Consider the following 26,879-nt stretch of genomic DNA (forward strand, 5'->3'; position numbering starts at 1 on the left):
AAGAAAGAAAGAAAAGAAACACCCACAGAATTATTCTTAGGATGGGAAGTCTTAGGGTAAATTCTGTTTCTGTGATCTCTACATGTAAAACAAACAGATCCTTAATATACATATTTAATCCTCTCATACATACTTTGTAAGATTTGTCTTATTCTTAAGTCACACACCTTTAATCCCTGCACTTAGGAGGCAGGGGAGATCTCTGTGACCTCATTTCAAAACTTATAATTTATGTTTCCATGCACTCGTGATAGCATGTTGAAGTGAGACTTCATTCTCACCCAGGCACATAAGCAGCCTGAGGGTCTTAAACCTTCCTGCCAAGGTAGCAGTGAGTCACAAAGAGGTTCCTCAGGGGCTCTGAGGGAGAGACATTGGTGAGCTTACCGCAAGGATAAATTCAGGCTTTTGTTGACCTGCTGGCCAGGGAGCAACCATAGAACATTTTTCAGAGTGTTAGTGTCTCTTTAGATATAGTTAGCAAACAGGAAAAGAAAAAAGAGAAAGAAAGGAAGAGAGAGAGAGAGAGAGAGAAAGGGAGGGAGAAAGGAAGGGGAGAGAGGGAAAAAGAAAGAGAAAGGAAGGAAGAGGGAGAGAGGGAGGAAAGAAGGAAGGAAAGGAAGAAGGGAATGAAGGAAGGAAGAGAGAAAAAAGCAAAGCTTGTCTTTTCCCAATAATAAAGCACTTTCAAGTGGGATTAAAACCATCGGTTGTTGATGAAATTAGCTAGAGGAATAGCAAGTAGTATTTTATATATTCAGGTGGGAAGGCAGAGGTTACCTCACACAACACAGACACATCTACCTTATCCCAGTTCAATAGTGGCAAGTTTCCTACTTGTTGTGTGTTTGTGTGCATGTGTATTTGTGAATGTGTCTGACATTTTTGTGTGTGTTTTTATGCATATGTATTTGTGTGTGTGTGCATGTGTATTTGTGTGTTTGTGTGCATATGTACTTGTGTGTATTTGTGTGTGTCTGTGTGCATGTATATTTGTGTGTGTGAGTGTGTATTTGTGTTTGTGTGCATATGTATGTGTGTATTGTGTGTGTGTTTGCATATGTATTGTGTGTTGGTAGCTGTGTTTGTTGTGTGTATGTGTATTTGTGTGTGTGTCTATGCATATATATTTTTCTCTGTGTGTGTGTATGTGTGTGTGTTGACAACTGTGGTGTCCTCGTCCCTCTTGGCCTACCTTCCTAGAGCATATTGACTTTAAGTGGGAACCAATTTTCAGCCCTTACTCTGTACAAGGCCAGTTTAAGCATTCACAATGCCCTCACAGCTACCCTGTGGAACAGAGAGAGCCTCATTTTCCATGTAGGAGATTAAAGCATAGAAAGAAATAAGTTATATAGAATAAGTCAACCTGGCAGAAGTGCAGCTTGAATCAAGCTGGTTTGGCTCAGAAATCTACGCCTCAGGCTCAAACGTAGGCCCCCACCTGACCTCTCCTTAGGACACATGGCAGTGGCATCCCAGGAAATCTGAGCTGCCTGGTTGTTGCTGCAAGTGCCATACATAAGTTGGTTCTGGCAGGCTGCTCCTTCTGTTTTGGAAAGACAGTCGACCCAAATATAGACCTGGATCTTAAGACAGGTCATGATATGGTGTTTATCTTTAAAGCCACAATTCACAGAGTCTGTTATTTATTTGCGGGTCTCTTCCTCCCAGATGATAAAGTGTTCCTAGAACCCTCGCCTCCCTCAGAAACGAGCATCTCTGGGGTCTTTAATCTGCGGCGACAGTGTGAGCAGGAAGCCTGCACTCATCTGCAGCTGATAGCAGAGCATTTAGTGGCTGGAGACGTTCATATCTGAAGGAGGAGGAAGTTTGTGTCTGCCTCTGAGAGTCATTATCAGTGGCTGAAGCAAAAGAAGCCTGCGTTTCTTTTTTTTCATTATGCAGGACATTCTTGGGATTTAAGCTCATTTCCCTTGTTAATATCAGATTGAAAACAGCTCCAGTAATTACCTCAGGGCACTAAAGACTAGATGAAGTGAAGCATTCAGTGTTCATGTATGTGCTCAGCCGGCAGCTCAGCCCAGGCTGTGACTGTCGGTCACAGGCAGGAAGTCTCTGGAGCCAGGTAGAGCCTCAGTTCTGCCTCCCGTCAGCTTGACAACTTCACACAAGCCACGTGACATGTGGAGATGACTTTCTTCTTGTCTTCCTTTCATTTAAAAAAATAATAATAATGATAATGTTGAACTCTCTTAAGATCCTAGTCTTCTCTCTGCCATTCATTAGCTCTGCCTTTCTTTTTCAGACACGTCACTGCCATCTTAGATTTAGGAGGGTGAAGGGCTGTCAGAGATACATACATACGTAAATGGATGGTTGGACAAACAGACATTCTGATAATTTAAGGGGTGGGGTTTGGCAGGATTCCAGGCCAGGGAAAAGCGCTTACCAACAACTCTGATGGCCTGAGTTCAATCCTTCGGACCCACACAGTTGGAGGAAAGAACAGATTGCCAGGAGTTACCTCTAACACCCACTGTGATTGGGCATGCATGCTCACTGAACAGACAAACAGCAATAAGCCGCCGGATCTTTTGATCTGTAAGCTTCACACAGCAAGCAATCACTCTCGCACGGAACTTCTTCACTCTTAGCCATGGGATGCCTGCATTTTTTAGGTCACGTTCAGTTGCATCGTGCTAAGGAACAAGAAACTACACGTGGCTGTATTTTCCATTGGCATATAATTAATTGTCTTTAGGGGACACAGCATATGTTCTGTGTTAATGATAAGGGATAGAACTCAACCCAAAATGCTTGGGTTCTTCATCTGTATCATTTCTTAGTGGTGATTGCATTCAAACTTCCTAATTATCTTCGCTGTAGGCTTCTGTGCCGTTTGCTATAATCACCCTAACTCGGTCCTCCTCTCTGCCTGTAACACTGGACCTGCACACAGTCTCTCCCCATTCCCTGCCCCTCATCCCCTGCCTCTGTCGTCTATTTTTACGAACTCCAATTTTTAAGAATTCCGTATATAAACGAGCCCATGCGCCTGGTTGTCCCCTGCCTGGCTTACTTCACATAATATTATTACCTCTGGCTCCATCCATGTTATCACTTATCTGACAGTCTTACTTGTTCGTTAGATAAGTTTAACGTTTTCAAGACTGCTTCCTTATCACAAAGAGTAGGTTGAGTCAAAATGTATAAATGTGTTCCATATAGCAAGCAGGCACCTGAGTTTTCAGCATTAGTTATAATACTGCCTTCAGGGAAATGCCATTTAGGAAGGGAGGGGTTCTGCCTACATATTTTGTGCATTGTGGCTCTTCATAGCATTTGGGGAGCTAGAGAGATGGCCAGCACAGACTGCTCTTGAGGGGACAAGAGGTGGATTCTTAGCAGCCATTTTAGGTCGCTCCTCACAATTGTCTGTAACGTCACTTCCAGCGAATCTGATGCCCCTGGCTTCCTTGGGCTCTTGTATGCACATCTACATACCTACACACAGACAGACAGATATTCATAGAATTAAAATTAAGTCTTAAAATTTTATTTTTTAAATGTCACTTGGTAGTTGACCACCTATATGCTGTTTGAAGGCTGCTGGTTTCCTTGCTATCTGAGCGCTAGCAGTTCTCCAATATGGCCTGAAAGCCACGTTGTCTCCACAGCCACGCCACGTCCCTCAGTCACAGGTTCTTCTTGGTGTCATTGCAAACAGCTGAACAAGTTGTAAACAAGAGGACCGACTGGCTGCCCCAGTTGGCTGTTTGTCAGCCACTGATTCATTCAGCAAACACAGAGGTCCTATTGAGGAACCGGTGGGCAGACAGGTGGCTCATTAGACGATCCTTCTCCGGGGAGGCTTCCAAACGGTGAGGGAGCAAATGTTACACAAATACTCTCAGTTCGTGGCAGAATCAACATTGTAACAAAGGACGTGATTAGTTCCAGCTGGTGATGGGTATGGGCGAGGCTCCTTGGTAGAGTCCGGTGATAGGCCTTGAAAGGAGAGTTGGTGACTTGGGATGGAGGCATGGGAGGCGGTGCTAGGCTGGGGAGCCAACTCGGAAACAGAAAAGTGTGAGGAGCATTCAGGGCAGGGTGCTCATCAGATACCTAGAATGAAATGAAGGCTAAAACCTAGACATTGCTCTTCCTGGAGGCCGTCTCTCTAGGAGTGGAACATGGTTTTCCCACCTTCCCTTGCTCGCTGGTCTCCCCTCCTGCCAGCCACAGTCTAGTGAGCATGTACAGGCACAGTGGGAAAGGCCCCAGACACCCCAGGGCCTCTCATTCATTCCGTCCCTTCGGTCTGAGTCAGGGACTGAAAGCTTCCGTCCTCACCTGCCCTGTGTTTAGTGCCCAGCGTGGCCTTCAGCTTCCTCTTGTAGGAACTGACCGTCCACCACCTCCCGAGAGGAACCTGAGAGGAACTTCCCTCAGGAAGGCACCGAGTTACTAGGCACTCTGTTCCCTTCCCGGGCCTGCTTGAGTTCAAGATGCATGGGTGTCTGGAGACTTCCTAGACACTCTCTGTGGGAGTTGCCCGTGAGCCTCTGCAGGCTCCACCGAAGGTCTGGGCTGTTCCTCACTGGAAGTCAGTGCTCCTGTCTTCCTCACCACCGATCTCCCTGCTTACCCTCCTAGGGGCAGGGCGGCCATCTTCCTCACTTCAGCACCATTCATCTATATGTTTAGCATGCAGTAAATCTTTACCAGGTCAGATGAATTTCATCAGGGATTAGTTTGTATGGATTTGAAGTGTGAGTTATAAGCTATTTCTTTTTTTTTTTTTTTTTGAAGAAACGTGTGTCTTCCAGTGCATGTAATTCAAAGTAGATTAGCAGTGCAGGCTGGTAGCGCCTTAATGAGAAGAGAATTATTTGTAATTATGGTATCAAGTGTTTGTAAGTGCTTGAGGATGCTTGAAGAATTTGCTTTGAGAGCCCTAAACACCGCCTCACACATCTCCTTCACAGTATTAATCTGTGGAGTCGATGGAGAAAGGACAGGGCTGTCTAAGGTGTGTGCTCTCCAGTTACAGTTCCTTAACTTCAGAGGGACCGGTCCTTCCTTCCAGGCAGAGAGGCAGTGCAACTTCTGACACTCCAGAGGGCCCCTGTCCTGGGATTTTAAGGGAGGGAGCGGGGTGCCAGCAGGAAATGTGTTAGTGACAGCGTGGTGCAGAGTTTTGCTTACTCTGACATCAGATGGGGACAGTCAGAAGAAATGTTCCACCTTGTCCAAGGCAATTGGAAGCTAATATTGGGATGAAGGTAGTTCCCTAATAAAACATCCTTTTGAATGAGGTCCTCAAGATTACTTGTTTGGGGCATGTGGGGAGGGACGGGCTGTCTTCCAGAGAGTGCAGGTATCAGGTCTTCTGAGCTGCTGCCCACGTGAATGCAGCCATGTCTCTAGAAACAGATGACAAGAGTCTTGCCAAGGCTGCCGTTGGTTCGGTGGTGGTGGTGGTGGTGGTGCTGCAGTCATGGTGTGGTGTAGTAGTGGTAGTGGCACAGTGTTGGAAGTGTTGTGGTATAGTTGTGGTAGTGGCATAGTGTTACGGTGTAGTTGTGGTAGTGATGTAGTGTTGTGGTATAGTAGTGGTGGTGGTCATGGAGCTGTAGTGGAGATGTGGTACCGGTGGTAAGGTATGGTGGTGTTGTAGTGGTGCTTGCTGATGGTGTGTCGGTAGTAATGCTGGTGATGGTAGTGGTGGTAATGGTGGTAGTAGTAATGGTGACTGTTTTGTGTATTAGTGCATTGGCTCCATCCGCAACAGAGGCAAGTGCCTGGCATTTGCTTTGATGCAGCGGTTTGGTTATCTAAGTTAAGTCCCCTCAGATCCGTTCTCACTGCCTCAGTGAACAATTTCTGGTTCAAGCCAGAAGGAAGATGACCTGATACAGCACATATTACTACAAGGTGGGGGAAGGAAAACCCGATCACCCCCATCCTCCCCACACGGCACAGCTCCTCCCCACACGGCACAGCTCCTCCCCACGTGGCACAGCTCCTCCCCACGTGGCACAGCTCCTCCCCACGTGGCACAGCTCCTCCCCACGTGGCACAGCTCCTCCCCACACGGCACAGCTCCTCCCCACACGGCACAGCTCCTCCCCACACGGCACAGCTCCTCCCCACGTGGCACAGCTCCTCCCCACGTGGCACAGCTCCTCCGTGCCTCCACAGGATTATCCCTCGGCACAGGAAAGAACTGTAACCTCTCTTCAGGCCCGCACTGGGTGCCCTTGCCAGACCCCAGGCATTCACTGGCTGGGCATGTAGACACTCACAGATCATCTTTCCTTTATCCCGCTTCATCTCTTGCTTTCCTTTCTTTCTCTTATACTTCTGTCTCACTCTTGGTGACTATAAATGTTTGAGTATCATTGTCATAAAAGCGATAAACTTTCTGTCCTGGTAAAAGCTGCCCTAAACCACTGCCCATATTTTACAATAAGGATCCACCTGAGACAAGGACATGCCGGAAAGCAATGCCAGGCCTCTGCTAGCCCCTAATCTGGAAGTGTTAAGTCCAGACTTGGTGATGAAGATTTTTCTGACAGGAGACTCCTCCAAGCCCAGAGCCCACACAAGCCCAGGCGGCCATGTTAAGGGCACTGCAGAGTAAACTCTTCCACAGTCAGCCTTGAGTGTTTCATAAATCCAAGTTGAGATCCAGTTAAACTGTGTTATTATCTCTGGCCTTCAAGAGACATATATTTTCTTTGTAAGCCTCAGTGTTCTCGTAAAAGAGGGCTAGTGTGGAAGATACTCAAACACTTAAAAGCTTTATCTTTGAGCCTAACTCACACAGACTCGTTAGGCAAGCAAGCGCTAGAGGCGCCAGGCTTGGGCTTCCATCCTGGCTCTTCCTTTATTAGCTGTGTGTCCTGCTCCTAACTCAACATCTCTGTGTTCAACTCTTCCTCATTTGCAAAATGATTATCGACAGAAGAATCCACCTCAGAGAGTGCTTCGCAGATCAGCACTCTTACTTATGTCAGTAAGGTGTCACTGTCCTTTGGCTTAAAGTAGGAGAATGCTTCCCTGTCCCCAGGATTCACTGCTGTGTGGTTTATGGAGCAGGTCACTGATGCCATCTCTCTGGGAGAAGTGTGAGGGACTATGTACAACTCAAGAGCATTCCAGATAGTGTAGGCTTCAGCACTGCCTGCATCCTCCCACTGACTTGAGCTGCTAGTGAGAACAAGAAATAGTCCTTGAAAAACAGAAGGAAATGGAAGTGGGGACTGGGATTTTTGACCTTGTTACTATAGCAAAGCCTTGCACATTGTAACTGGCACACTGTGGGAATAGCCTTGACTGTAGACCCAAGAGACACAGAAGTCAGCTAAGATGAGTGACAATAAAATCAGTAAGGGTGAGGGGTTTGCCTGGCCACAAGCCCCTCCCCCTGGCCACAAGCCCCTCCCCTGGCCACAAGCCCCTCCCCCTGGCCACAAGCCCCTCCCATTATCACTAGCCACAAGCCCTACCCCCATCCCCACTCCTCCCCTAAACTCTTGGGTTCTGGCCATGCTGCCTCGTGTGGCCTGCATGGGAATCTACACCTTTACGTGCCCTGAAATACCCTTAAGTGGAAATGGGTGGCTGCCCGTGGGAAGGACCTGCCACTTTCCTTGTATGCCTGAATACAGGCTACCTTTCTGTGAGCAGAGGTCTATTGTGTCTGGCCTTGAGACTAAGCAAACAGTTAACTATCTCTTGTTCTGCACTCTCTGGATCTCAGCAGGTTCTAAGCCTCACGCCACGTGCCTGAGGGATATCTTAGCCCATTATCCCTTGCTATAAGGGAATGCTGATAGACTAACTTACAAAGAGATGTATTTGGCCTTTGATAAAGGAGAGATCAAGGGACCAAATAGCACAGCACCAACACCCTGCTGGTAAGCCCCACCACCAGTGAAGTACCAGAACACAGTGGAGGAGCAGAAAGGGGACTATTATGTGCAGAAGGGGCCAAGAATGTAGCATGGCCTCACCTCTAACAATCTACTCTCAAGAAAATGTACATCTGTGAGGCCAGCACGGCTATGACTGCGTCTGTGACAACAGAACCACAATCGATGGCCTTCCAATTATGGCTCTGCCATCTTGGCACTGGTACATGCACCTTTGATGAGCAAGTGACATGCCAATCATAGAGGGTCTGCAGGAGCCCCCTCTCCTTTCCGTTCTGTCGCCCAGGTTTTCAGAGTGTCCTTGAACATCTTGTTCTCTTCCTGTAGGAATGGGGGGGGGTGTGCTCTGAGCTCCCAGGGAAGGACCACACTGTGCCAGACTTCAGGGTGGATGTGAGTTACCTTGGGATGCCGTGCAGGAGGCCGGATTGGATGCAGAGATGACTCAGGGTAGGGTTTTGACGTCTGTCCAGTGCTTAGCCTTTTCCTCAGCCTTTGTTCTAGAACATCGAGGTGACAGTGGAAACGTCTCTACTGCCGGAAGAAAACACAATTAGCAGTGGTATTCCGCTAGGACGCTGGGGGTCTGCCTTTTATCTAAGTAATAACAACCAGGTCATTGTGGGTGGACTGGAAACGTCAGGCATCATTTTTAAAAACAACAACTCTTCCTGCCAAGACAATGCTGCATTGGCTGTATTTTTCTAAGTGGGATAACACAGCAGAGGCATAATAAGAACGAACCCTTATGACCCCGTGATGCAAAAATAGCCGTTGTTAGGACAATGGTTCTTGTTTCCCTTTCACATTTTACATAAAGATATGTTTTTAAGTGAAATTAGGACGATGACAGGAAACACCAATTGAAGCCATTCTGGATGCCAGGGTTCTGGAGCTGTTTGTTTGTCATCCATTTTCTCTTTACAGTGGAGAATCTCACGAGTGTGCGTGTGTGTCTATGTGTCTGTCTGTCTGTCTGCCTGTGTCTATGTGTCTTTGTGTGTGTCAGTATCTATGTGTCTGTATATGTCTATATCTGTGTGTGTCTGTGTGTCTGTATCTGTGTGTGTGTATGTCTATATTATATATGTCTGTGTGTCTATGTATGTCTGTGTGCCTGTGTATGTATGTATCTATATCTCTGTATGTCTGTGTCTATGTGTCTGTCTGTCTGTGCCTGTGTCTATGTGTCTTTGTGTGTATCAGTGTCTGTGTGTGTATGTGTGTCTGTGTGTATGTCTGTGTACCTGTGTCTGTGTATATCTGTGTGTGTCTGTATCTCTGTGTGTCTATATGTATATGTGTCTGTGTTTCTATGGATGTCTGTGTGCCTGTGTATGGATGTATCTATATCTGTATGTGTGTATCTGTGTGTCTGTGTGGTATATGTGTGTGTGTGTGTGTGTGTGTGTGTCTGTGTGTGTCTGTGTATACACCAGAGGAGAACCTTGGGTGCCCTGTTCATTTATTCCTCTCCTAATTCCTTTGGGAATTCTTAGCAAGGCTAGAATCCAGTGAGCCCCAGCAATCCTCTTGTTTCCGCACTCGCAGTGTCACTGGGGTCGTAGGTGTGTGTACAGCCATACTCGACCTTTTATATGGGTGCTGGGGCTTTGAACTCATGGCCTCATGCTTGAACAGCAGCCTCTCTTACCATTAAGTCAACTCCCCAGCCTTTCTTTAAAGAGTCTTTATGTCCATTTACAGAGGAGGAGCCTGAGGCTAGGATGGTCTATAGGAATCATGATAACAAGGGCGGGGTAGCCTGCCTCCAGAGGCCTCAGTCTGGACTGTGCATCAGCAACTTCACAATGTGTAGTGTGCTGCATCTCCTCAAATTATACAGTATTCGCTGTTCCCTGTCCCCCTGTTCTACAGATTGGGTGATAGGATCCCACAGACCTGACTCAGTTTACCCAGAAACATGTAGTTAATTAATACAGTGCCAGAACAAGCCCACAGTCCCTCATGAACACAGTCCATATACACACTGACCACGCAGGTGCTCCAGGGACCCCTGACCTCCTCCCACAGCCTAATTCTGAAAGCAAGTTGCGCCATCCAGGGGCGGGTGCCAATTCCAGGATAAACAAAGCAGAGAGGGCTCAGCTCTGTTCCTCACACATACTCTTTGTCTCAGTTGACACCCAGGGGATCTGCGGGCATCGAGCAATGTATACCTGGCCCTCGCTTATCTGTGCAATGATCAGGCTTCATATAAAAGTCCAAAATGTGCGCCCCCAACCGGTCTGTTGCTCTTCAAGCGTGTGTAGCTGAGATTTGCTGGCAGGCAGCAAGACTAACTGACCTGAGCTTTAAGCTTGGTTCCTTTCCCCCAGTCTTGAGGCCATGCCAAGCATTGTTACAGCTTTAAAGTAAGGCAAAAGTCAGTTGGCCTCCTGGGAGCCAACACAGCTCTGTATAGAAGGCTCCCTGGGACCTGCAGTCTTTAAGAGAGCCCGGCTCACGGCCTTGGGACTACCTGGGTGGCTGACCAGCTCAGGGGTGGGGAGGCCCGAAGAAAGATGAGCAGGCAGTGACTTCATGATGAATTTTGCCAGGTAAACCATGAAACCTTTCTCTTCAGACACAGGAGAATTCGAAAACAAAATAATGTCAGTTGAGACGTAGTGTGTGTGTGTGTGTATGTATGTATGTGTGTGTATTTATTTGATCTTATATTTGACTTCTAAGAGGACTAGAACAAGTTGCTCATGAAAAAAATGACAAGAATGTTGTGTAAATAGGCCAAACTAATGGGCACTGTTTGGATTCCCCCGGAGGGAAGAGGGATGTAGCTGTGATTGACAGGGTCCGGAGGGTGCTTTTCCTCTGCTGTAAGCTCAATGTAGTTACACAGCGTGTTCAGACTGTAATTGTTCATCATGTTTTGTACTTATTGACATGCTGAGGTCTTTCCTGGGTGTAAGCTCTACTTCAGTTAAAGACTGAAAGCCCTTGTTTGTGTGTGTGTATGTTGTCAGGCAAGGGGACTCAGCTTCCTTCTCGGTGGAGTCGATTTGGAACAGCCTGGGAACAAGGGAACAACTCTGTCTAGAATTGGCAGGGCTGCCAGAGCCAGAACATGAGGCTCTGTTTGCTTGTTTGTTTGTTTCATTCTGTCTATCAGTATCTTGAGTGACTTCAGGGTGGACTCCTCGAAATGCAGAATGATGTCACTTTGGGTGATCCGTTGTGGACAGCCCTCTGTGAATAGAGGAAGTGCCGGCGGAGGCTGTTGTACCCAACTGTGACATCATCTCTCCCATGTCCCTGTCCTGCGGAGAGAGGAGCGGTAGTGAAAGTTCACAGAGGAGCAATAAGAGCCAGAGTCAGCAGGCAGGGCCACATGATACCAGGGCAATAAGAAGGCTCACAGGAAGCAGCAGCCTCTGCCGGCACTGGGAAAGCTTGGGGTGAGAGGCGTTGGAGCGGCTCTCAGAAGCACTGGAGGATTCGGATAAGAAGTAGACAAGTGGGGAGCACTGTGTGAAAGTCCAGAGGGTGCTCACATTCTCCACTCAATGCCGACCAGCTCACTTAGGCTAAGCGGCATCCCTCAACTGCAGCTGGGGCTTGGAAGGTGAGCTGGGGTCTCTCTGTGGCTGGGTAGTGCGATTTCACCTGGGAGGCCTGGGGAATTGGAAAGTACAATCAGCTCTGGTACCTCTGGAAAAACTCGGTTTCCAGCCTCATGGCTGTACAGCCACCATGAGTTACCCCGTCTGTCTCAAATCAGCATTTTCTAGGTTTGGCATATTTCTTTCGGTTGTTCTCATTTGGACCCATTGCTGTTCCTGTTCAGTAGTGAGCCACGGGTACATAGCTTCTGTGAGCTCACTGTGACCACCCTCTTGGACAGCTAAAGATCTCCCTGTACCTGACACTCCTTCTTCCTGACCAAGCACAGTCATGGCTCCTCTGTCCTCCTTTATCTTGCTGTCTAGTCTCACGGTGGCCTGTGTCTATTTCCTTTCAGCCTGACTTCCGTGATCCTTCATGACGATCTCCACCTAGATAAAGCAGCAAGAACGAGTCTGTTTCATGGCAACTGTGTGTGGGAAGAGGGGAGTAAGAGAGAACACTAACTAACTTACACACGTTTTGCAAGAGGCTTTGCCGGTCAACCTTTGCCTACTATAGGACTCCCTTCTTCCCGATAAGGCTCTAGGCAGGGTTTAGGACCGTGGCAAAGACTTCATACTCCTGTTGAAAGTGGCCTGTACCGAGCCTGGTTCACTCAAACACTGTGAGGTCTGTCTGTTTAATCCCTTACTAACCTTTTGCTGCCAGATCCTTGGTCCTTTACAAGGTGGGAAGAGATAACTTCTGCCCGACATTACCTTGTCTCCTGTCCAGTAATGGCATTACTCTTATCAAGGGCATGTTAACTTGACAGCTGAGATGTTCCAGATTAAATATTATGATTGGAATTGGGTTCAGACTCTACCATGGCTCATTTTTCATCCTCTGAGGATGGTATCAGAATAATAGGGTCTAATAATAGAGGAGGCTTGGTCTTAAAGCCCAGCTCCATAGCACTCAGTTGCTACATGTGTGTCTTTAGCATGTGTCTTGCCTGGCTTGGTGATAAGGATCAAACACGATAATCTCTATGAACACATCAGCAAACTCGGTGCATGGGCTGGGTCTGCCCCTCCCTTTTAGAGCACAAACTTCTAGCCCTGACCAGGATGCTAGATGCTACTTTATAGGTTTTTTTGTCAGGACAGCCTGCGATAATACAAAGCTGGCTTTGTATTATCACAGCAGTTCTCAGCCTGTAGGTCACAACCCCTCTAGGGAATGCCTACCAGATACTTAACATGAGGATTCCGAACAGTAGCAAAAATTACAGTTATCAAGTAGCAACAAAATAACTTTGTGGTAGGGGTCAGCACACCACGAGGAGCTGTATTAAAATGGTGGCAACATTTGGACTATATGATGATCTTCTGTCCACTTATTTTAATCACTGTGCTTGTAGTCAGGAATTATTTATTTTCATATAGAGATACCATTTTATTATTCAATTATTGAAGTTAATCATGCACCATATAGTTCTGTCACATCTGCTTAATGAATCTATTCAAAAAATAATTTTCTTGATGGATGTGTCTGCTAGATACCCTCCTTTTTTTTTTTTTTTTTTTCCTTGTCTTGTTAAATGACTGAGTTCTGAATTAGGGGCCTTGGCCATCATGAGGCACACCACAGTGAGGGTCACGGAAAGTTTCCCAAGTCACTTGGGAAACTAGAACTGACTGGCTTCCTCATTCCGTTCTGCATTTACTCCCCCTGGAAATTAAGAGTTACCGCCTACAGACAGCAGATTGGATACGCTGGAGATGTGATTTTTGCATCACTCAGATATAGGCTAGAGTTGGGCTGTCCCCCCTTCTTCAGCCTGGAGGGATAGTACAGAGTGTTCATCCTATGACACAAGCTGTTTGGAAAATCTAGGACTTGACAGATGTGCCACATGTACACGGACAGTTCCCTCCCACCAAACGTCTCAGTGACTTCAGGTGTCAATCTGGTTCTCCTTCTCTTTCAGGTGGACCGCCATGACATGAATACCCTCAGCCTACCCCTGAACATACGCCGAGGGGGATCAGACACCAACCTCAACTTCGATGTCCCCGATGGCATCCTGGATTTCCACAAGGTCAAACTCAATGCAGACAGCCTGAGACAAAAAATCTTAAAGGTGACGGAGCAGATAAAAATCGAGCAGACGTCCCGAGATGGGAACGTCGCGGAGTATCTGAAACTGGTCAGCAGTGCAGACAAGCAGCAGGCTGGACGCATCAAGCAGGTCTTTGAGAAGAAGAACCAGAAGTCAGCGCACTCCATCGCCCAACTTCAGAAGAAGTTAGAACAGTATCACAGAAAGCTCAGGGAGATTGAACAGAATGGCGTGACCAGAAGCTCAAAGGACATCTCTAAAGACAGCCTGAAGGAAATACACCACTCTCTGAAGGATGCCCACGTGAAATCTCGAACTGCTCCCCACTGCCTGGAGAGCAGTAAATCTAGCATGCCAGGGGTATCCCTCACGCCCCCCGTGTTTGTCTTCAATAAGTCCAGAGAGTTTGCCAACTTGATCCGGAATAAGTTTGGCAGTGCAGACAACATTGCTCACTTGAAGAATTCCCTAGAAGAGTTCAGGCCCGAAGCCAGCCCCAGGGCTTACGGCGGAAGCGCTACCATCGTGAACAAACCTAAGTACGGCAGCGATGATGAATGTTCTAGTGGTACATCCGGCTCAGCTGACAGCAATGGGAACCAGTCCTTTGGGGCTGGTGGGACCAGCACCCTGGACAGCCAAGGGAAGCTTGCCAAGATCCTGGAGGAACTGAGGGAGATCAAGGTTACCCAAACCCAGCTGGCGGAAGACATCGAGGCACTGAAGGTGCAGTTTAAGAGAGAATATGGCTTTATCTCTCAGACTCTGCAAGAGGAGAGATACAGGTACGTACATAGAAGTCTCCCTCTGGGATTCCTTTAGAAGCAGGAAGCAGAAACTGTCTGCTTACAAGTGAAGTGCTGATGAATGTATTTGCAATAGATACAGATGTGGATGCAGAGACATTTAAAGATTGATAAATTCTTTCTATCCTTCATGATCCTAAGTTCCATAATTTCCAGTTTATAACTGACAATTAGAGGAAGACATTATATGCATTGGGTCTCTTCAAATACTGTTATCCAAGCCGTGACTCACATGCCTAGTAAGAAATTGATTCAGCAGACGTCTGTTATGGCCTCATTACACTAATTTCCCTCCATCATAGCAGACAAGTGGACTTAATTCGTTGGACAATGAGACAATGAGGTAGACTTTTCTGTGGTATGTCAGTTTGAAATATACATATTTTGTTAATTAAGCTTTTGTTAAAAAACACACACATGGACTGGAGGGATGACTCCGTGGATAAAGTGCTTGCCATGCAAGAATGAAGCCATCAGTCCAGGTACCTGACACCCATGCAGATGCTGGACATGACAGCACAGGTCTGTGTCCACAGCACTTGGGGCAGCAGAGACAAGCATATCCTAGGCTGGACCTTGCTAGGCAGATCCTAGGCTGGACCTTGCTGACCTAGTCAGGGTCAGTGAGAGACCCAAAACACCTGGCATCAACCTCTGGCCTCTACACACACCCATATGCCCACATGTGCTACACACACACACACACACACACACACACACACACACAAAGTATTTTACTATAAATGAACAGCTCTCAATCACCATCTTGAGATTATAGGTTCTGTAGCCTGGCATTTGTGTATTTATAGTTTTTTAAAGAAAGAGTATAGATGACCAAATATGAGATTGTTTGCCCCATTTTGCTCCTATTCTCCCACCAAATTATTTCCATCAAAATGGGTTAACTTCTAAGACTGTGAAATGGATTGTAAACGTTTACTGCATACTATAACATTTAAATTGTAAATTTAACTTACACTCAATGTACAAGTTTTATGTCATAATTTAGAACATGGCTCTTTCTTATTTTTACGAAAGGTTTGTGTGTGTGTGTGTGTGTGATGCCAGGATTTGAACCCAGGGCTTCATGCATCCTGAGTAGGCTCTGTACCATGGAGACATATTACCAGCCTTGAAACTGTGTTTACCTATTGCTTGCATCTTATAAGAACTGTTATTCTTTTTTTTAATTTTTAAAAATTTATTATTTTCTCATATGTTTCATCCCAGCTGTAGTTTCCCCTCCCTCGGTCTCTCCACACCTACCTCACCCCAATTCATCCCTCTTCACCTCTCCTCAGAAACGAGCAGGCCTCCCAGGGACACCAAGCAAACACAGCGTCACCAGCTACAGTAAGACCAGGCACATCTTCTCACATCAAGGCTGGGCGATGCAATCCAATAGGAGGAAAAGGGTCCCACAAGTAGGCAAAAGACTCCAAGGCGGCCCCGCTCCCACCATTAGGCACCCCCAAGAACACCAAGCCACACAACCGTAACACACATGCAGAGAACCTAGGCCAGATCAGCACAGGCTCCCCGATCTCCGTGAACCCACTTGAGTCCTGCTCAGTGGATTCTGAAGGCTGTGAAGAACTGTTTATCAAGTCATGGTGGCCCGAGACTGTGCCTTCATCCAGATCGTTTGAGATACTGTATGCTTTGGATGCGTGTCTTATCCCAGATCACAAACACTCCCTTGTGTGAGCCTTGGACGGCCTGAGTCATGTGTCCTGCATTTGGAGATCCTCATGACTGAGCCATCAAGTGCATTCCTTAACAGGTTAAAAGGCTCACTTAGAACAATGATAACGTTTGGCACCCAAGAAGCGGAAGATAATCGGTAAATCTGAATTAAGCCTTTTCACCTGTCAGATGACCTATGTCAATATCTATAGCTGGCCAGTCATTTCAGGATAAGACTTCATCCTTAGATACTGCAATCTCTTTCAGTTACTCAGAACAGAGTCTCACATGGGACACACATTCTCGTCTCTGATGGTGGCTGTGGGAAAGGAAGTGTCTTGTCACTTGTGGATTTTTGGATATGCCATAAGCCATCTATAATTTGTGATGAGCTTAATCTTAACATATTTTTTAAAAAGATGTATTTATTTATATTTTATGTGTATGAGTATTTTGCCTGAATGGATGTCTTTGCACCATGTGTGTGCCATGCCCATGAGACCAGAAGAGGGCAACAGATTCCCTAGAACTGGAGTTACAGACAGTTGTTAGCCAACTATGTAGGTGTTGGGGTTTGGACCCAGGACACAAGAGCAGCCAGTGCTTTTAATCACTGAGCCATCTCTCCACCCCTGAGGTTAATTTTTTTATTAGCACTTAATAGTCTTAAGAGCTGAAAAAGCAGGTCTGGGTGTTTGCTGCGAGGCAGTGGGATTGCCTTCAGGAGTGGAAGCTAATCATACAAACTTCATTATTTTCCTGGTGGGCTATGTGTGGCCACGAGCCCCTGATTACTATTGGGCAGAAAAAGGGAGAGGCTACTGTAGATGTGGCCAGTCCTGGCTTGTCCTTGCTATATAGCTGTCTCTTAGCTAGAGGCAACTGCATCCCTGACAAACTATCTCTTGCATTGACAGCCAGTCCAGGTACTGGTCAGGCATGGGTGGGAAAAAACAAAACAGGTTTGATCTTGGTAAAGCCTGAAAGTTGAGGACATACAGTTAAAACTGTAGACAGAGGTCCCTCCTAGAATTGGGATTCAGGGGTGACAAAAATTGTGTTTCCCACAAATTGACCAACTCTTTCAGAAAAACAGTCTTCCAGGGGATGAAAACAAGCCAAGGGCCCCATTCTAGACCACGCTGTTGGAACACCTGTGCCCCGTGCTCACTATGGCTCCTGTTTTTGTTAAGGTATGAGCGACTTGAAGACCAGCTCCATGACCTGACAGAGCTGCACCAACATGAGACAGCCAACCTGAAGCAGGAGTTGGCCAGCGCTGAGGAGAAGGTGGCCTACCAGGCCTATGAGCGCTCGAGGGACATCCAGGTATGGGTCCCCTCCTGGGCAGACCCCGATGTAGGATTTTTCCAGGCTTTAATTCATTCAACATCCTAACCCGGTACACTTCCCCAAGCATTCCATCATGAGGGGCAAGATGTTCATTCTCTATATATAGATATTTCCCATCCACTCCCTGGCCCTGCTGGCTTATGTCCCCCCTGTTACCCAGTTGCCTAACTAGTGGCTATACCACTAACCTAATTTTTAAAACTCCAAAATATTAAGAAACATCACCTGTTAGGCAATCTGCCTTCAGGAAGCTTCTTGCAGAGGCTGGAGTAGTCTAACAGTATACCAGATAGATGGCTCTAGCAAGGACGCTACAGTGCCCCAGAAATCCAGTCCAGCTATGCTCGCTGGCCAGGATAGGAGCAGGGAGCAGGGGCTAGCAGTTGAACATTCCCTGGTAAATTTTGGATTCGAGTCTATTATTTAGCAACTGTTTGGCTCAGAGCAAGCCTCAAGTCTGCTCATCTATAAAGCAATTGCTTCTTATCTGTGAAATCGCCGAGCATATGACTGCCAGCCCCTACTAAACCACTGTACTTGGTACTTACTCAATAGCCCTTTGCAATCACTCTTATTGTTAATCCCATTTCTCAGATCTGGAGACTGAGGTACAAAAAGGTGAAGTGACCTGTACAAGGCCTTGCAAATTGTCCCTTAGGAGTGACTAAGAAGGCGGAACTGAAAGGGAAAGGCAAGGCCCAGAAGGTTAGCAGGAACGGATGTGTAGATCTATGTAACAGTTATGTCACAAACAAAAGCCCATGCAGGACTTGCTCCCGAGGTCCCCAGGCTGCTATGGAAGAGCCCTGGGCTTCTCGGTCACCTTTTGAAAGAAATCATAACAATAACCAACAACAGTAATGCCCTTTTTCATATCTTCTCTGTAGTCGGTGGGAACTTTCTGAGCTTAAGGAAGGCTACCCCACTTTATAAGGCAGTAGGCTGAAGCATCAGAGACGGCACTTCCTCCCTGGGGCACATGCTGCAGTTCTGCTGCAGGCATTTGGTTCTGCACTGGTGGAGTCTGGGTTTGCTGATGCTAGAGGCCCGTTCAGACAGTTCTGGGAAACGGGGCTTTAGAACTGATGGGAAGCATTGTCCCCAGAGAGCAGAGGACACTGAGAAACCACTCTCTGTTCCCTGGGTGAGGAGCCTCAGAGTCCCCACTGACTGACCTGGGAGACGGAACTCTCATCTGTTAAGTGATTCTATATAAAACATTTTTTATTATACTTACATGTGTGTGTGTGTGCGCGCACATGCATGTCACAGCTTCATGTCACACGTGATGACTGGAGAACAGGAGTCATGTCCCTTCTTTCTACCTTGTGGGTCCCAGGAATCAAAATCCAGACTTGGCAGCAAGTGCTTTACCCACTGAGCCATCCCACCTGCCCTCGGCCGTCCTATCTTAGAACAGGTCTAGGATATCACTGGGTGGTGTCTAAACACACCGTTTCCTCGTTTAGGGGATGGTTTGGATTAACATTGTTCTCTGCTCTTTAAGAAACATATTCTGGGAGCAAGGAGGTCAGATCAAGGGAGGGCCCCCACAAAAGGAACTTGAACTTCTGAGGAGTTCATTTCCACGTTTTTTTTTCAGCTGCACCTCTAATCAGAGCTATGGAGAGCAGCTCTGTCAATGACAGAGGTCACGGAGGTTCAAAGCCGGCTCTACTACTCTGTCTCTGTGTGAACCTGGCTAAGTCAGTGCTGTGCGCCTCTGATTCCTCATCTTCAAACAGTCAAGCAGATCAAATAGAATCAGATATTTGTGGTACCAGAGTCGTCTTCGCCAGACTCATAATAAACAGCCAAGAAGTTAATGCCAGGGTCCCTTTTATCTTATTGTTAAATAGCAACTTTCCTCAAGGCTCTTAGCCATTGATCTCTCTGGTCCCCGTGTCTGTGGTTTTTGGAAGTGAGCTTCCAATGGGATAGGCTGGCATGCTGCACATAGCAAGGGCCCACAGACCCACAGTTTTTGCTGTTAAGTGACCGATCCCCCTCATCCTCTTTAAAATCCTGAATATCCAGTTTAAACTACTAAAGATAACTCCGCCCTCTATTTTCCTATAAAACAAGTTAAACACTCAACCAAAGAAATCCTAATTATCATGGGGCGAAATCTTTCCATGCCATGGGTGAAATGCCTTAACAATTCATTACCTGATTTTCTTAGATTTTTCTTTGAGTAAGACATTGGTAGCCATTCTAATGTGAATTCTAAGATGAGCCTGAGGAGATGTGGACCTCAAACTAAATGAAAACTGAGTGAAAGGGCCAAACATGACAGTCCTTTGTCTTGATCTGTCACCCTTTTCACGCCATATCTAAAACAGAAAGGGAAAAAAAAAAAAAATCCCGGGCCCCATAGCTGAAAGCCAGCCCGCCCTTCTGCACTTGCCTGTTAGTGCTGGCAGCCAGCAGCTCTTAAATGTGAAGATCTGAGAAAGTTTTATCCTTTGGTCGGCAGCCTAGTATAATGAAAGTTGCTATAGTAACAGAGAACCCTGTTCTTTGGCCCAGCGAGTATATTCAGCGGGAGAGAAGCAAATCAATGTTGGAGCCATTACACCCGCTTAAAGCCTGGAAAGGTGACCGCACGCAGCTGCACAAGCACATTGGCAAATGATTGCCACAACAGACTGGTGGAGGAGCAGGCACGCCGTACTGCCTCCCAGGAGGCGTGGGCTCTTCCTCTGCGAGCTGACATTCCTGTTACTGGCACCCTGGCTCTCCAGCCACCTGCTGCGTGCAGCACTGCTGTTCTGAAGTGGACAATGAGGGCAGGGTGAGCCTCGTCCCTGACCGTATGCAACTCAGGCGCCTCTCAGCTGTGCAGGAAGGCTGACTAGAGACAAGATGGGTCAGGGAGGGCTTCCTTCGGGGAATGTCTGTGAGATGAGACCTCAGACGTGTGGCAGATCCACTGGTGAAGAGAGGGGATGCTTAAGTGTTTCCGGCAGTGGGTACTGCACAGACAAAGTCCCCCAGGCATTTTTTTGGAACCTGGAAAGGGTCAGTGTGGCCAGAGCAGTGGATGAAGGCAGGATAAGATGGCTGCACACAGACCAAGCAAGATTCCGAAAGGTCTTTTATGAAGAGGGATGTCAGAGATGTATATCTTTCAAAAGTCACATGGACTGTGGCAGGGAATATGGATTATGGAACACGCCATGTGAAATTCAAATCACAGCAAGCAAGAGGTCCCGGCGATCCCTAGTGAGTGGGGACTGCAAGAGAGGTTAATATTAATTAAGATGGACAGTGAGTGCCAGCTGCATCGGCAGAGCCAGCTGATGACTGGACAAGAGACATCTCAAAGGATGCTTTGTTTCTGTCATAAGAGGCCTAAGTGGTGTTCTAAGAGAAAGAGTTGGGGGTGTGAGGACGCAGGGTCCCTGCTTGCAGGGTAAGGTACACTCCATAAACATACTCGTGACTGAGCTGCAGAGGGGCATTTTCCAAAATCTCTGTAGATGTGCAAGTCAGCCTCTGAGGAAATAGCCAGGCTGGGTGATCTACTCCGAGTCACCCATGTGATGTCGCTTTAGAAAGTGAAGCATCAGGTTGCACTGGGCCTGGAGAGACAGCCTGGGCTGCTGCTGACTTAAGGAATAGATTCACAAGGCTGATTGAAGCAGAGTGGCCTGCTGTTGGTCCAGTCGTTCCCCTTAGCATCTGCATCCTCCACAGACACAAGCTCCCAGCGGTGGAGTGGCAGAGGGAAAGAGCAGATACCACAGATGAGGGTTGAGCAGCCTGCATCCCAGAACATAGCTCCAGCACCGCCCCTTTTCTGTCCCCTCCTGACAGGGCCAACAGACACCGGTGTTTCATGTCACCTTATCTCAAGTATGAACACATTGAGAAATGAACCCTTATGACCAGGTTTGATGCTATTTGACTGTAACCCCAAATCTCAGCATTTGGGAAAGTTGAGGTAGGAGAATTGGAAGTTTAAGGCCAGATTGGGCTATTTCACAAGAGACCTTGTCGCCAAAAAAAAACAAACAAAAACAGTAAACAAATAAACAAAAGTAGACCACCGTAACTCCTCCCTTATGGTGTTTTATGGCTGAATACACGTAGGAGTCTTGGGATTCCTGCCTTATGACTTCCTCTCACCGTTGGTTTGGGGATTTGAATCTGCTGAGGCAGTAGATGCTCTGAGCTGGAGCTTGGGGCACATCTGAGCACGTGTTCCCGCAAGGCCTGTGATTCCAGCTATGTCTGACCCTTGCTCTCCTCTCGCCCGCAGGAAGCCTTGGAATCTTGCCAGACCCGCATCTCTAAGCTCGAGCTGCATCAGCAGGAACAGCAGACCCTGCAGACTGATGCCGTGAACGCCAAGGTCCTGCTGGGGAAGTGCATCAACGTGGTTCTGGCCTTCATGACCGTCATCCTGGTGTGTGTGTCCACCCTGGCCAAGTTTGTCTCGCCCATGATGAAGAGCCGCTCCCACATCCTTGGCACCTTCTTTGCCGTGACTCTTCTCGCCATATTCTGCAAAAACTGGGACCATATCTTGTGTGCCATAGAAAGGATAATCATCCCGAGATGAGCCGCTGCTTCCTGCCTTCACATCCTCTTAAAGTTTTTATTTGGAAGGAAACTCTGTGCATACTACCAAAATTTCTGAATGGACGGCTGTGCCAAAGACGGCGAGAGAAGGACCAGAGCTACGTGCGGTGTAAATAAGTAGAGACTCTTAACCCAGTAGCAGAGGCCAACACTGTCCCTGTACGTGGTTAACGTGAAACTGTCCCAGAGTCCTCCTCACGGGGCTCACTGCCTTAATCAGAGCCCATCTCGAGCCCACCTGTCGAGCTGGGCACAGCAAAGCCCTTGTTCTTTGGGCGCCATGATTGCTAACTGCTGTGTTCTGAGTTTCCCCTGACCAGCAAGAATATGGCTAGGACTTGGGGAAGTGAGCAAACAGGAACTGGCAGGGTTGAGCTCCTGGGGGCCTATGGAAGCTCAGTGAGTCTCTCTGTGATCTCTCCCACCTGTCCCCGGGTGGCTCTGTGCCCTACTATGTACCCAGTGTTCACAGCAGTCAATGGTGTATGTCCTCATAACGTGGGAATCATACCTGCTTATCCAGCCGTAGTACTGCACTTTACAAGGTAGACACTGGGATTTACAGCCGGGCTTTCCTCTTATGCCCAGGGCACCGCACACCTGATTCCATCTTGTGTGGTTAGCAGTGCTCTGCCCTCCGAGCATTCAGCTGGGCTGTTGTCAAACTGTAGCTTTGGTAATTCGGGGTCCTGCGAGCATCCCTGGGGAGGCAGTGCGTTGGTGACTGTTAACTGTGATAAATGCCCTGAGACGACAGGATGCACTTTATGTGATTCACTTTACTCGCGGGTCTGTGGGGATCAGACTGCAAAGCTTGTTCAGGAAATGAAAACGAATGACGTTCATGTTGCCCAACTTTCTTTTCTCAGAGACAGCAAAATCAAACTTCATAAAGCGCGTGTACAGTGTGTGCTGAGGCAGGACACTGGGGGCCTAAGAGGGATGTGAACTTTTAGGTCTAATCAAATGGTGGCAAGAGTAGTGGGAGCCCTTGACCCAGATGAGAGCAGGAGGGTCCCTTAGGGACGCAAAGGCCATCAGGAATAAAATTATGTCCCGCGCTGGAGTGGAGTTGCTGCTGTCTGTCTCTTAGGTACACAGATAAGCTCTGAGGTCACAGGAGAAATGCACTGCCCGGGCAGAGAGCGTGCAAGAGCTGCTGTGTCTTGTTCGATGGCTGCCATTTACTGACAAACCTGGTTTTCTGTGTACTCCACCAAAAGGAGAGAGAAGATTCTTATTGTGTCCTGTCAGCCAGCCAGTCAGGACTCTGGTCCTCCCCACCCCCACCCCCTCCCTGCTGAAGGTGTAAAAGATACTCTTAAATGCTTTCTTCCAGAAGAACCTCTCTTAGATTTAACTAGCTTCACTTGCAAATGGATGTCCTTAGGGACACCACACATTGGGGATGTAGCAAGTTAGTACAAGGCCAGGTTAGGTGAGTGGGACCCACACAGCTCTAACCTTTGCCCCTCCCCCACTCCAACTTCTAAGTCAATAATTCATAGTTTTAGTAAATTCACAAAGTATTTAACCATCACCCCTAACCAACTCCAGAGCCATGCTTCTCCAAAAAAAACTAATAAATTTAACTTTATGAAATACAAAGGAGTTTGAAATCAGGGATGGGGAAGTTCCCAGTACCACCCCTATCTATGGCTTTGTCCCTACAGGGGAGACAGAGGTTTCTAATCCAAAAAAAAAAAAGGGAGGAAGAGAGAGCCATGATCTTCTTTTATTCTTGTATTTTACTGGCCAGATCCCTTACCTGTAGGCCCCAGACTCCATCTGCCTGTACCCTGAAGCAAGCTGGGCTCTGCTGGGCTCCCATTCCTATCTGTGAATATTTCCAAGTGGCACTTAGGGCGTGCCAGGGCCTGGGATGCCCGTGAATGCCGCTAGCAGGTTTCAGAAAGAGTTTGAATGCAACCTTAAGAGACTTAGCTAGGGCTCTGAGAGAATCTGGGAAGAGGTTCTGTTCTCATGCCAGCACCCGCCCCACCCCTACACAGCCTAACCGGACCACTCTTGATTGACGCTTGCCAGACCTGCAATCTGTGTTCCTTCTCCGTGCTGAGAAAGTCCAAAACAGCACACTCTACACCCTTCAGACTGAGCTTTGGACAGAATTTGTTAGAAGCCTCCGGCACCATTGTGAATTAATGGAGGTAGGGGTGGGGCCTCCAAATCCTGGATTCCTTCTAAAGAGCTTAGATGCTCATTGCTTCCCATTAGACGTCAGATCACCTTCTTTGCCCGGGTATGTGCAGCTCTATGGCATACTTGTTTCGGTCTCACGGAAAGCTTGTGAAGCTTTTGATATTTTTAGTAAGAGTGTATAGTTCAAGGAGACGTTGATTCAACAGTTCTTAATTCTCTCAAGGGCTATAACCCCACTCTCTTGAACATGTAACATACATACTGAAGAAATGAATTGTATAAATATACAATTGGCGGTAGCGATAGAGCTGTGAGGTACCCTGGAATTGGAATCGATTTGTAATTGAGTCAGCGCATCTTGTTTTGCACTTGACGTTGGGAGTAAACATCTCGTGCATCCCCCGTGTTAAGAGCCGGTTGGAGGTTAGTGAGCCTGTTCGCCTAGGAACACTGGTGAGAGCTTCTAGACGCTGGACGCTGCGTCTCCGGTTATCATGGCCGATCATCAGAAGAGTGATTACGGAGGACAGAGCAGAACTTTAAAATACTAAGAATAATAAATATTAAAAAAAAAAGTAAACAGCCACTCAGTGAAGCAAGTGGTGATCTCAAGTGCTATCGCTGACTTTGGACTGTGAAGGCAGGATTCCCCATCTCAAGCTCCTGGCTGGTGGCTTAGTAGTGTTCAGGTGTTCTTGTGTTGTCTGTTGGTGTTCATTCACTTTAATACTCTGTAGCTCTTGACTTTCTTTAAGCAATGACCTCAGTGAGTTCTTACTGCCTGAGTGCCTGGCCACTTCTCTAACACAGGGTGGAGCGGGGAGGGGGGGGGAGTAGGCAGATGAGGGAGCTCTTCCCCCCCAACCCCCTCTCCCAATAATTAGTTACTTTGGCTCGTTTGGGTTGAATTTTAAATACCAAATTACTTTTGTGTTGAATGGCAGTATATCTATCATAGGGTTGTTGTTGTTGTTGTTGTTGTTTTGTTCTGATGTCGAATCCAGACCTAATTGTCTGGGTTTGGAAACACAAACGTACTAATTGATAAGGACGTGTGTGATCAAACAACCTATTTCACCCGTTTTCTTAATTCTGACCTCGGGCTGGGGTGTGAGCACGGCTTCTTCGGGGGAGATGGTTCAAAGCTAGCAGATAACCTTTCAGGGGTCTAAAAAGACAAATCACAGAAAACAATTAGATTGGCTTGTTTGTATCAAAAATAAAGAGCTTTAAAAACGTGTCATTAATGGGAACTGGGTAATTTGTTAGAAATAAAGCCAAATTATCATTTTCTGCCATGGATACAATTCTCTGCTTAAAGAGTCTGGAAGTGATGTGTAATTCCTTGGGAGTCTGAGGGAGGTTTACATGTTGCTGTCCACATATATTTAAAGCATGTCTATTGTGTTTGTCCTAAAAGAAACATTTCAACTAACCGTGCTATGTGTCTCAGATACGCAGGGGCAATAGCAGCGACTCTGATGTAACATCAGGAATGCTGACTGTAACTTCTGTTGGAGAATTCCCATCTCATGGGAAGCTACATAGTTTTGTATCTGCCTAAAATTGTAATTTCTCTGTAGATCTTCCCCACAGCGGTGTTATTAATGAATTCAAAGCAGGTGCCATTATTTTTTAAACAATTGATGTTTGCTTTGGTGTTAAATAAAAGAACTAGATTTCTTAAATTTTTACATTTGTCAGAGCCCATATCTATAATGTGGGGTGTGTGTGTGTGCGTGTGTGTGTCTGTGTGTTTGCATGCACAGGTGTGTGCACAGGTGCATAAAGTAAGATTAATAGACTTAAAAACCACTTAGATTTAAAGCAAAACTGAGAAAGATGTATCAAGATTTCTCTTGAATATCCTGCCCCTACATGCACACCCATGCATTACCAACATCCCCCCACAAAGTGGTACCTTTTATTTTTAATGTGTATGAGTGTTTTGCCTACATATGTATGAGTACCATATATGTGCTTGGTAAACACAAAGATTTAAAATACAAAGTTATCTGATTCCCTGGATCTGGAGTTACAGATGGTCATAAGCCACCCTGTTGGTGCTGGGAATCAAACTCAGGTCCAGGTCCTTTGTAAGAGTGACAAGTACGATAACCACTGAGCCATCTCTCCAGACCCCTGAGTGGTACCTTTGTTACAGCTGATGAACCAACATTGTTAAATCATCCATATCACCCAGAGGCATCATTCATATTAAGGATATTCTTGGTTTCACTCTATATGGCTTTAGACAAATGCATAAGGACAGGTATTTATTGTAGCATACAGAATGGTTTAAATTCTTAAAAATTCTGTGTCCTATCTATTCATCCACCCCTGGCTGTCAACTTTAAAACTATATGTCTCCTGTAGAAAGTTAGTGATGTGTGGCCTGTTCCTTGAACCCAAGGGGAGGGGCTGGTTATTCGTCAGGACTTGGAATAGCAAAGAGCAGAAGTGAAGCCCGGGAAGCCGAGTTTGGGTGAATCGAAATGAAGAACACGGAAATGATGTGGGGGGTGCCAACTGATGTGTGCACACTCGGGAAGGCCAAGAGTGAGCAGATCCTGAGCAGTCTACTCTGGGGGCTTCTCACAGGGGCTTTGGTGTTTGCAAGGCACTGCTTTGATGGTGTGTAAGAACCACGGCAGGGCCGTGGTTCAGGTTTCATTTCCCCCATCCTGTGCGGAA

General features: G+C 46.9%; 1 protein-coding gene across 8 annotated transcripts in view; it reads left to right on the forward strand.

The window, feature by feature from the left end:
* Tmcc3 (transmembrane and coiled-coil domain family 3) overlaps positions 1–25,873 on the forward strand; it is a 269,948-nt gene extending 244,075 nt beyond the window's left edge. For 6 of the 8 annotated variants that reach the window (XM_021174097.3, XM_021174098.3, XM_085843105.1 and 3 more), the window contains 3 exons: positions 13,462–14,378; positions 17,279–17,414; positions 21,703–25,873. In XM_021174097.3, the coding sequence (XP_021029756.1) occupies positions 13,462–14,378; positions 17,279–17,414; positions 21,703–22,005 (1,356 nt within the window). In that variant the 3' untranslated portion in view covers positions 22,006–25,873. Of the gene's footprint in view, positions 1–10,314; positions 10,466–11,168; positions 11,488–13,461; positions 14,379–17,278; positions 17,415–21,702 lie in introns of those variants that run through there. The other 2 variants (XM_029482301.2, XM_021174100.3) reach the window with 2 other exon arrangements.
* The last annotated feature ends 1,006 nt before the right edge of the window (positions 25,874–26,879 follow it).

This window comes from Mus caroli, unplaced genomic scaffold, assembly GCF_978045245.1.
Source record: "Mus caroli unplaced genomic scaffold, Mus_caroli_1 scaffold_9, whole genome shotgun sequence".
NCBI lineage: Eukaryota > Metazoa > Chordata > Mammalia > Rodentia > Muridae > Mus > Mus caroli.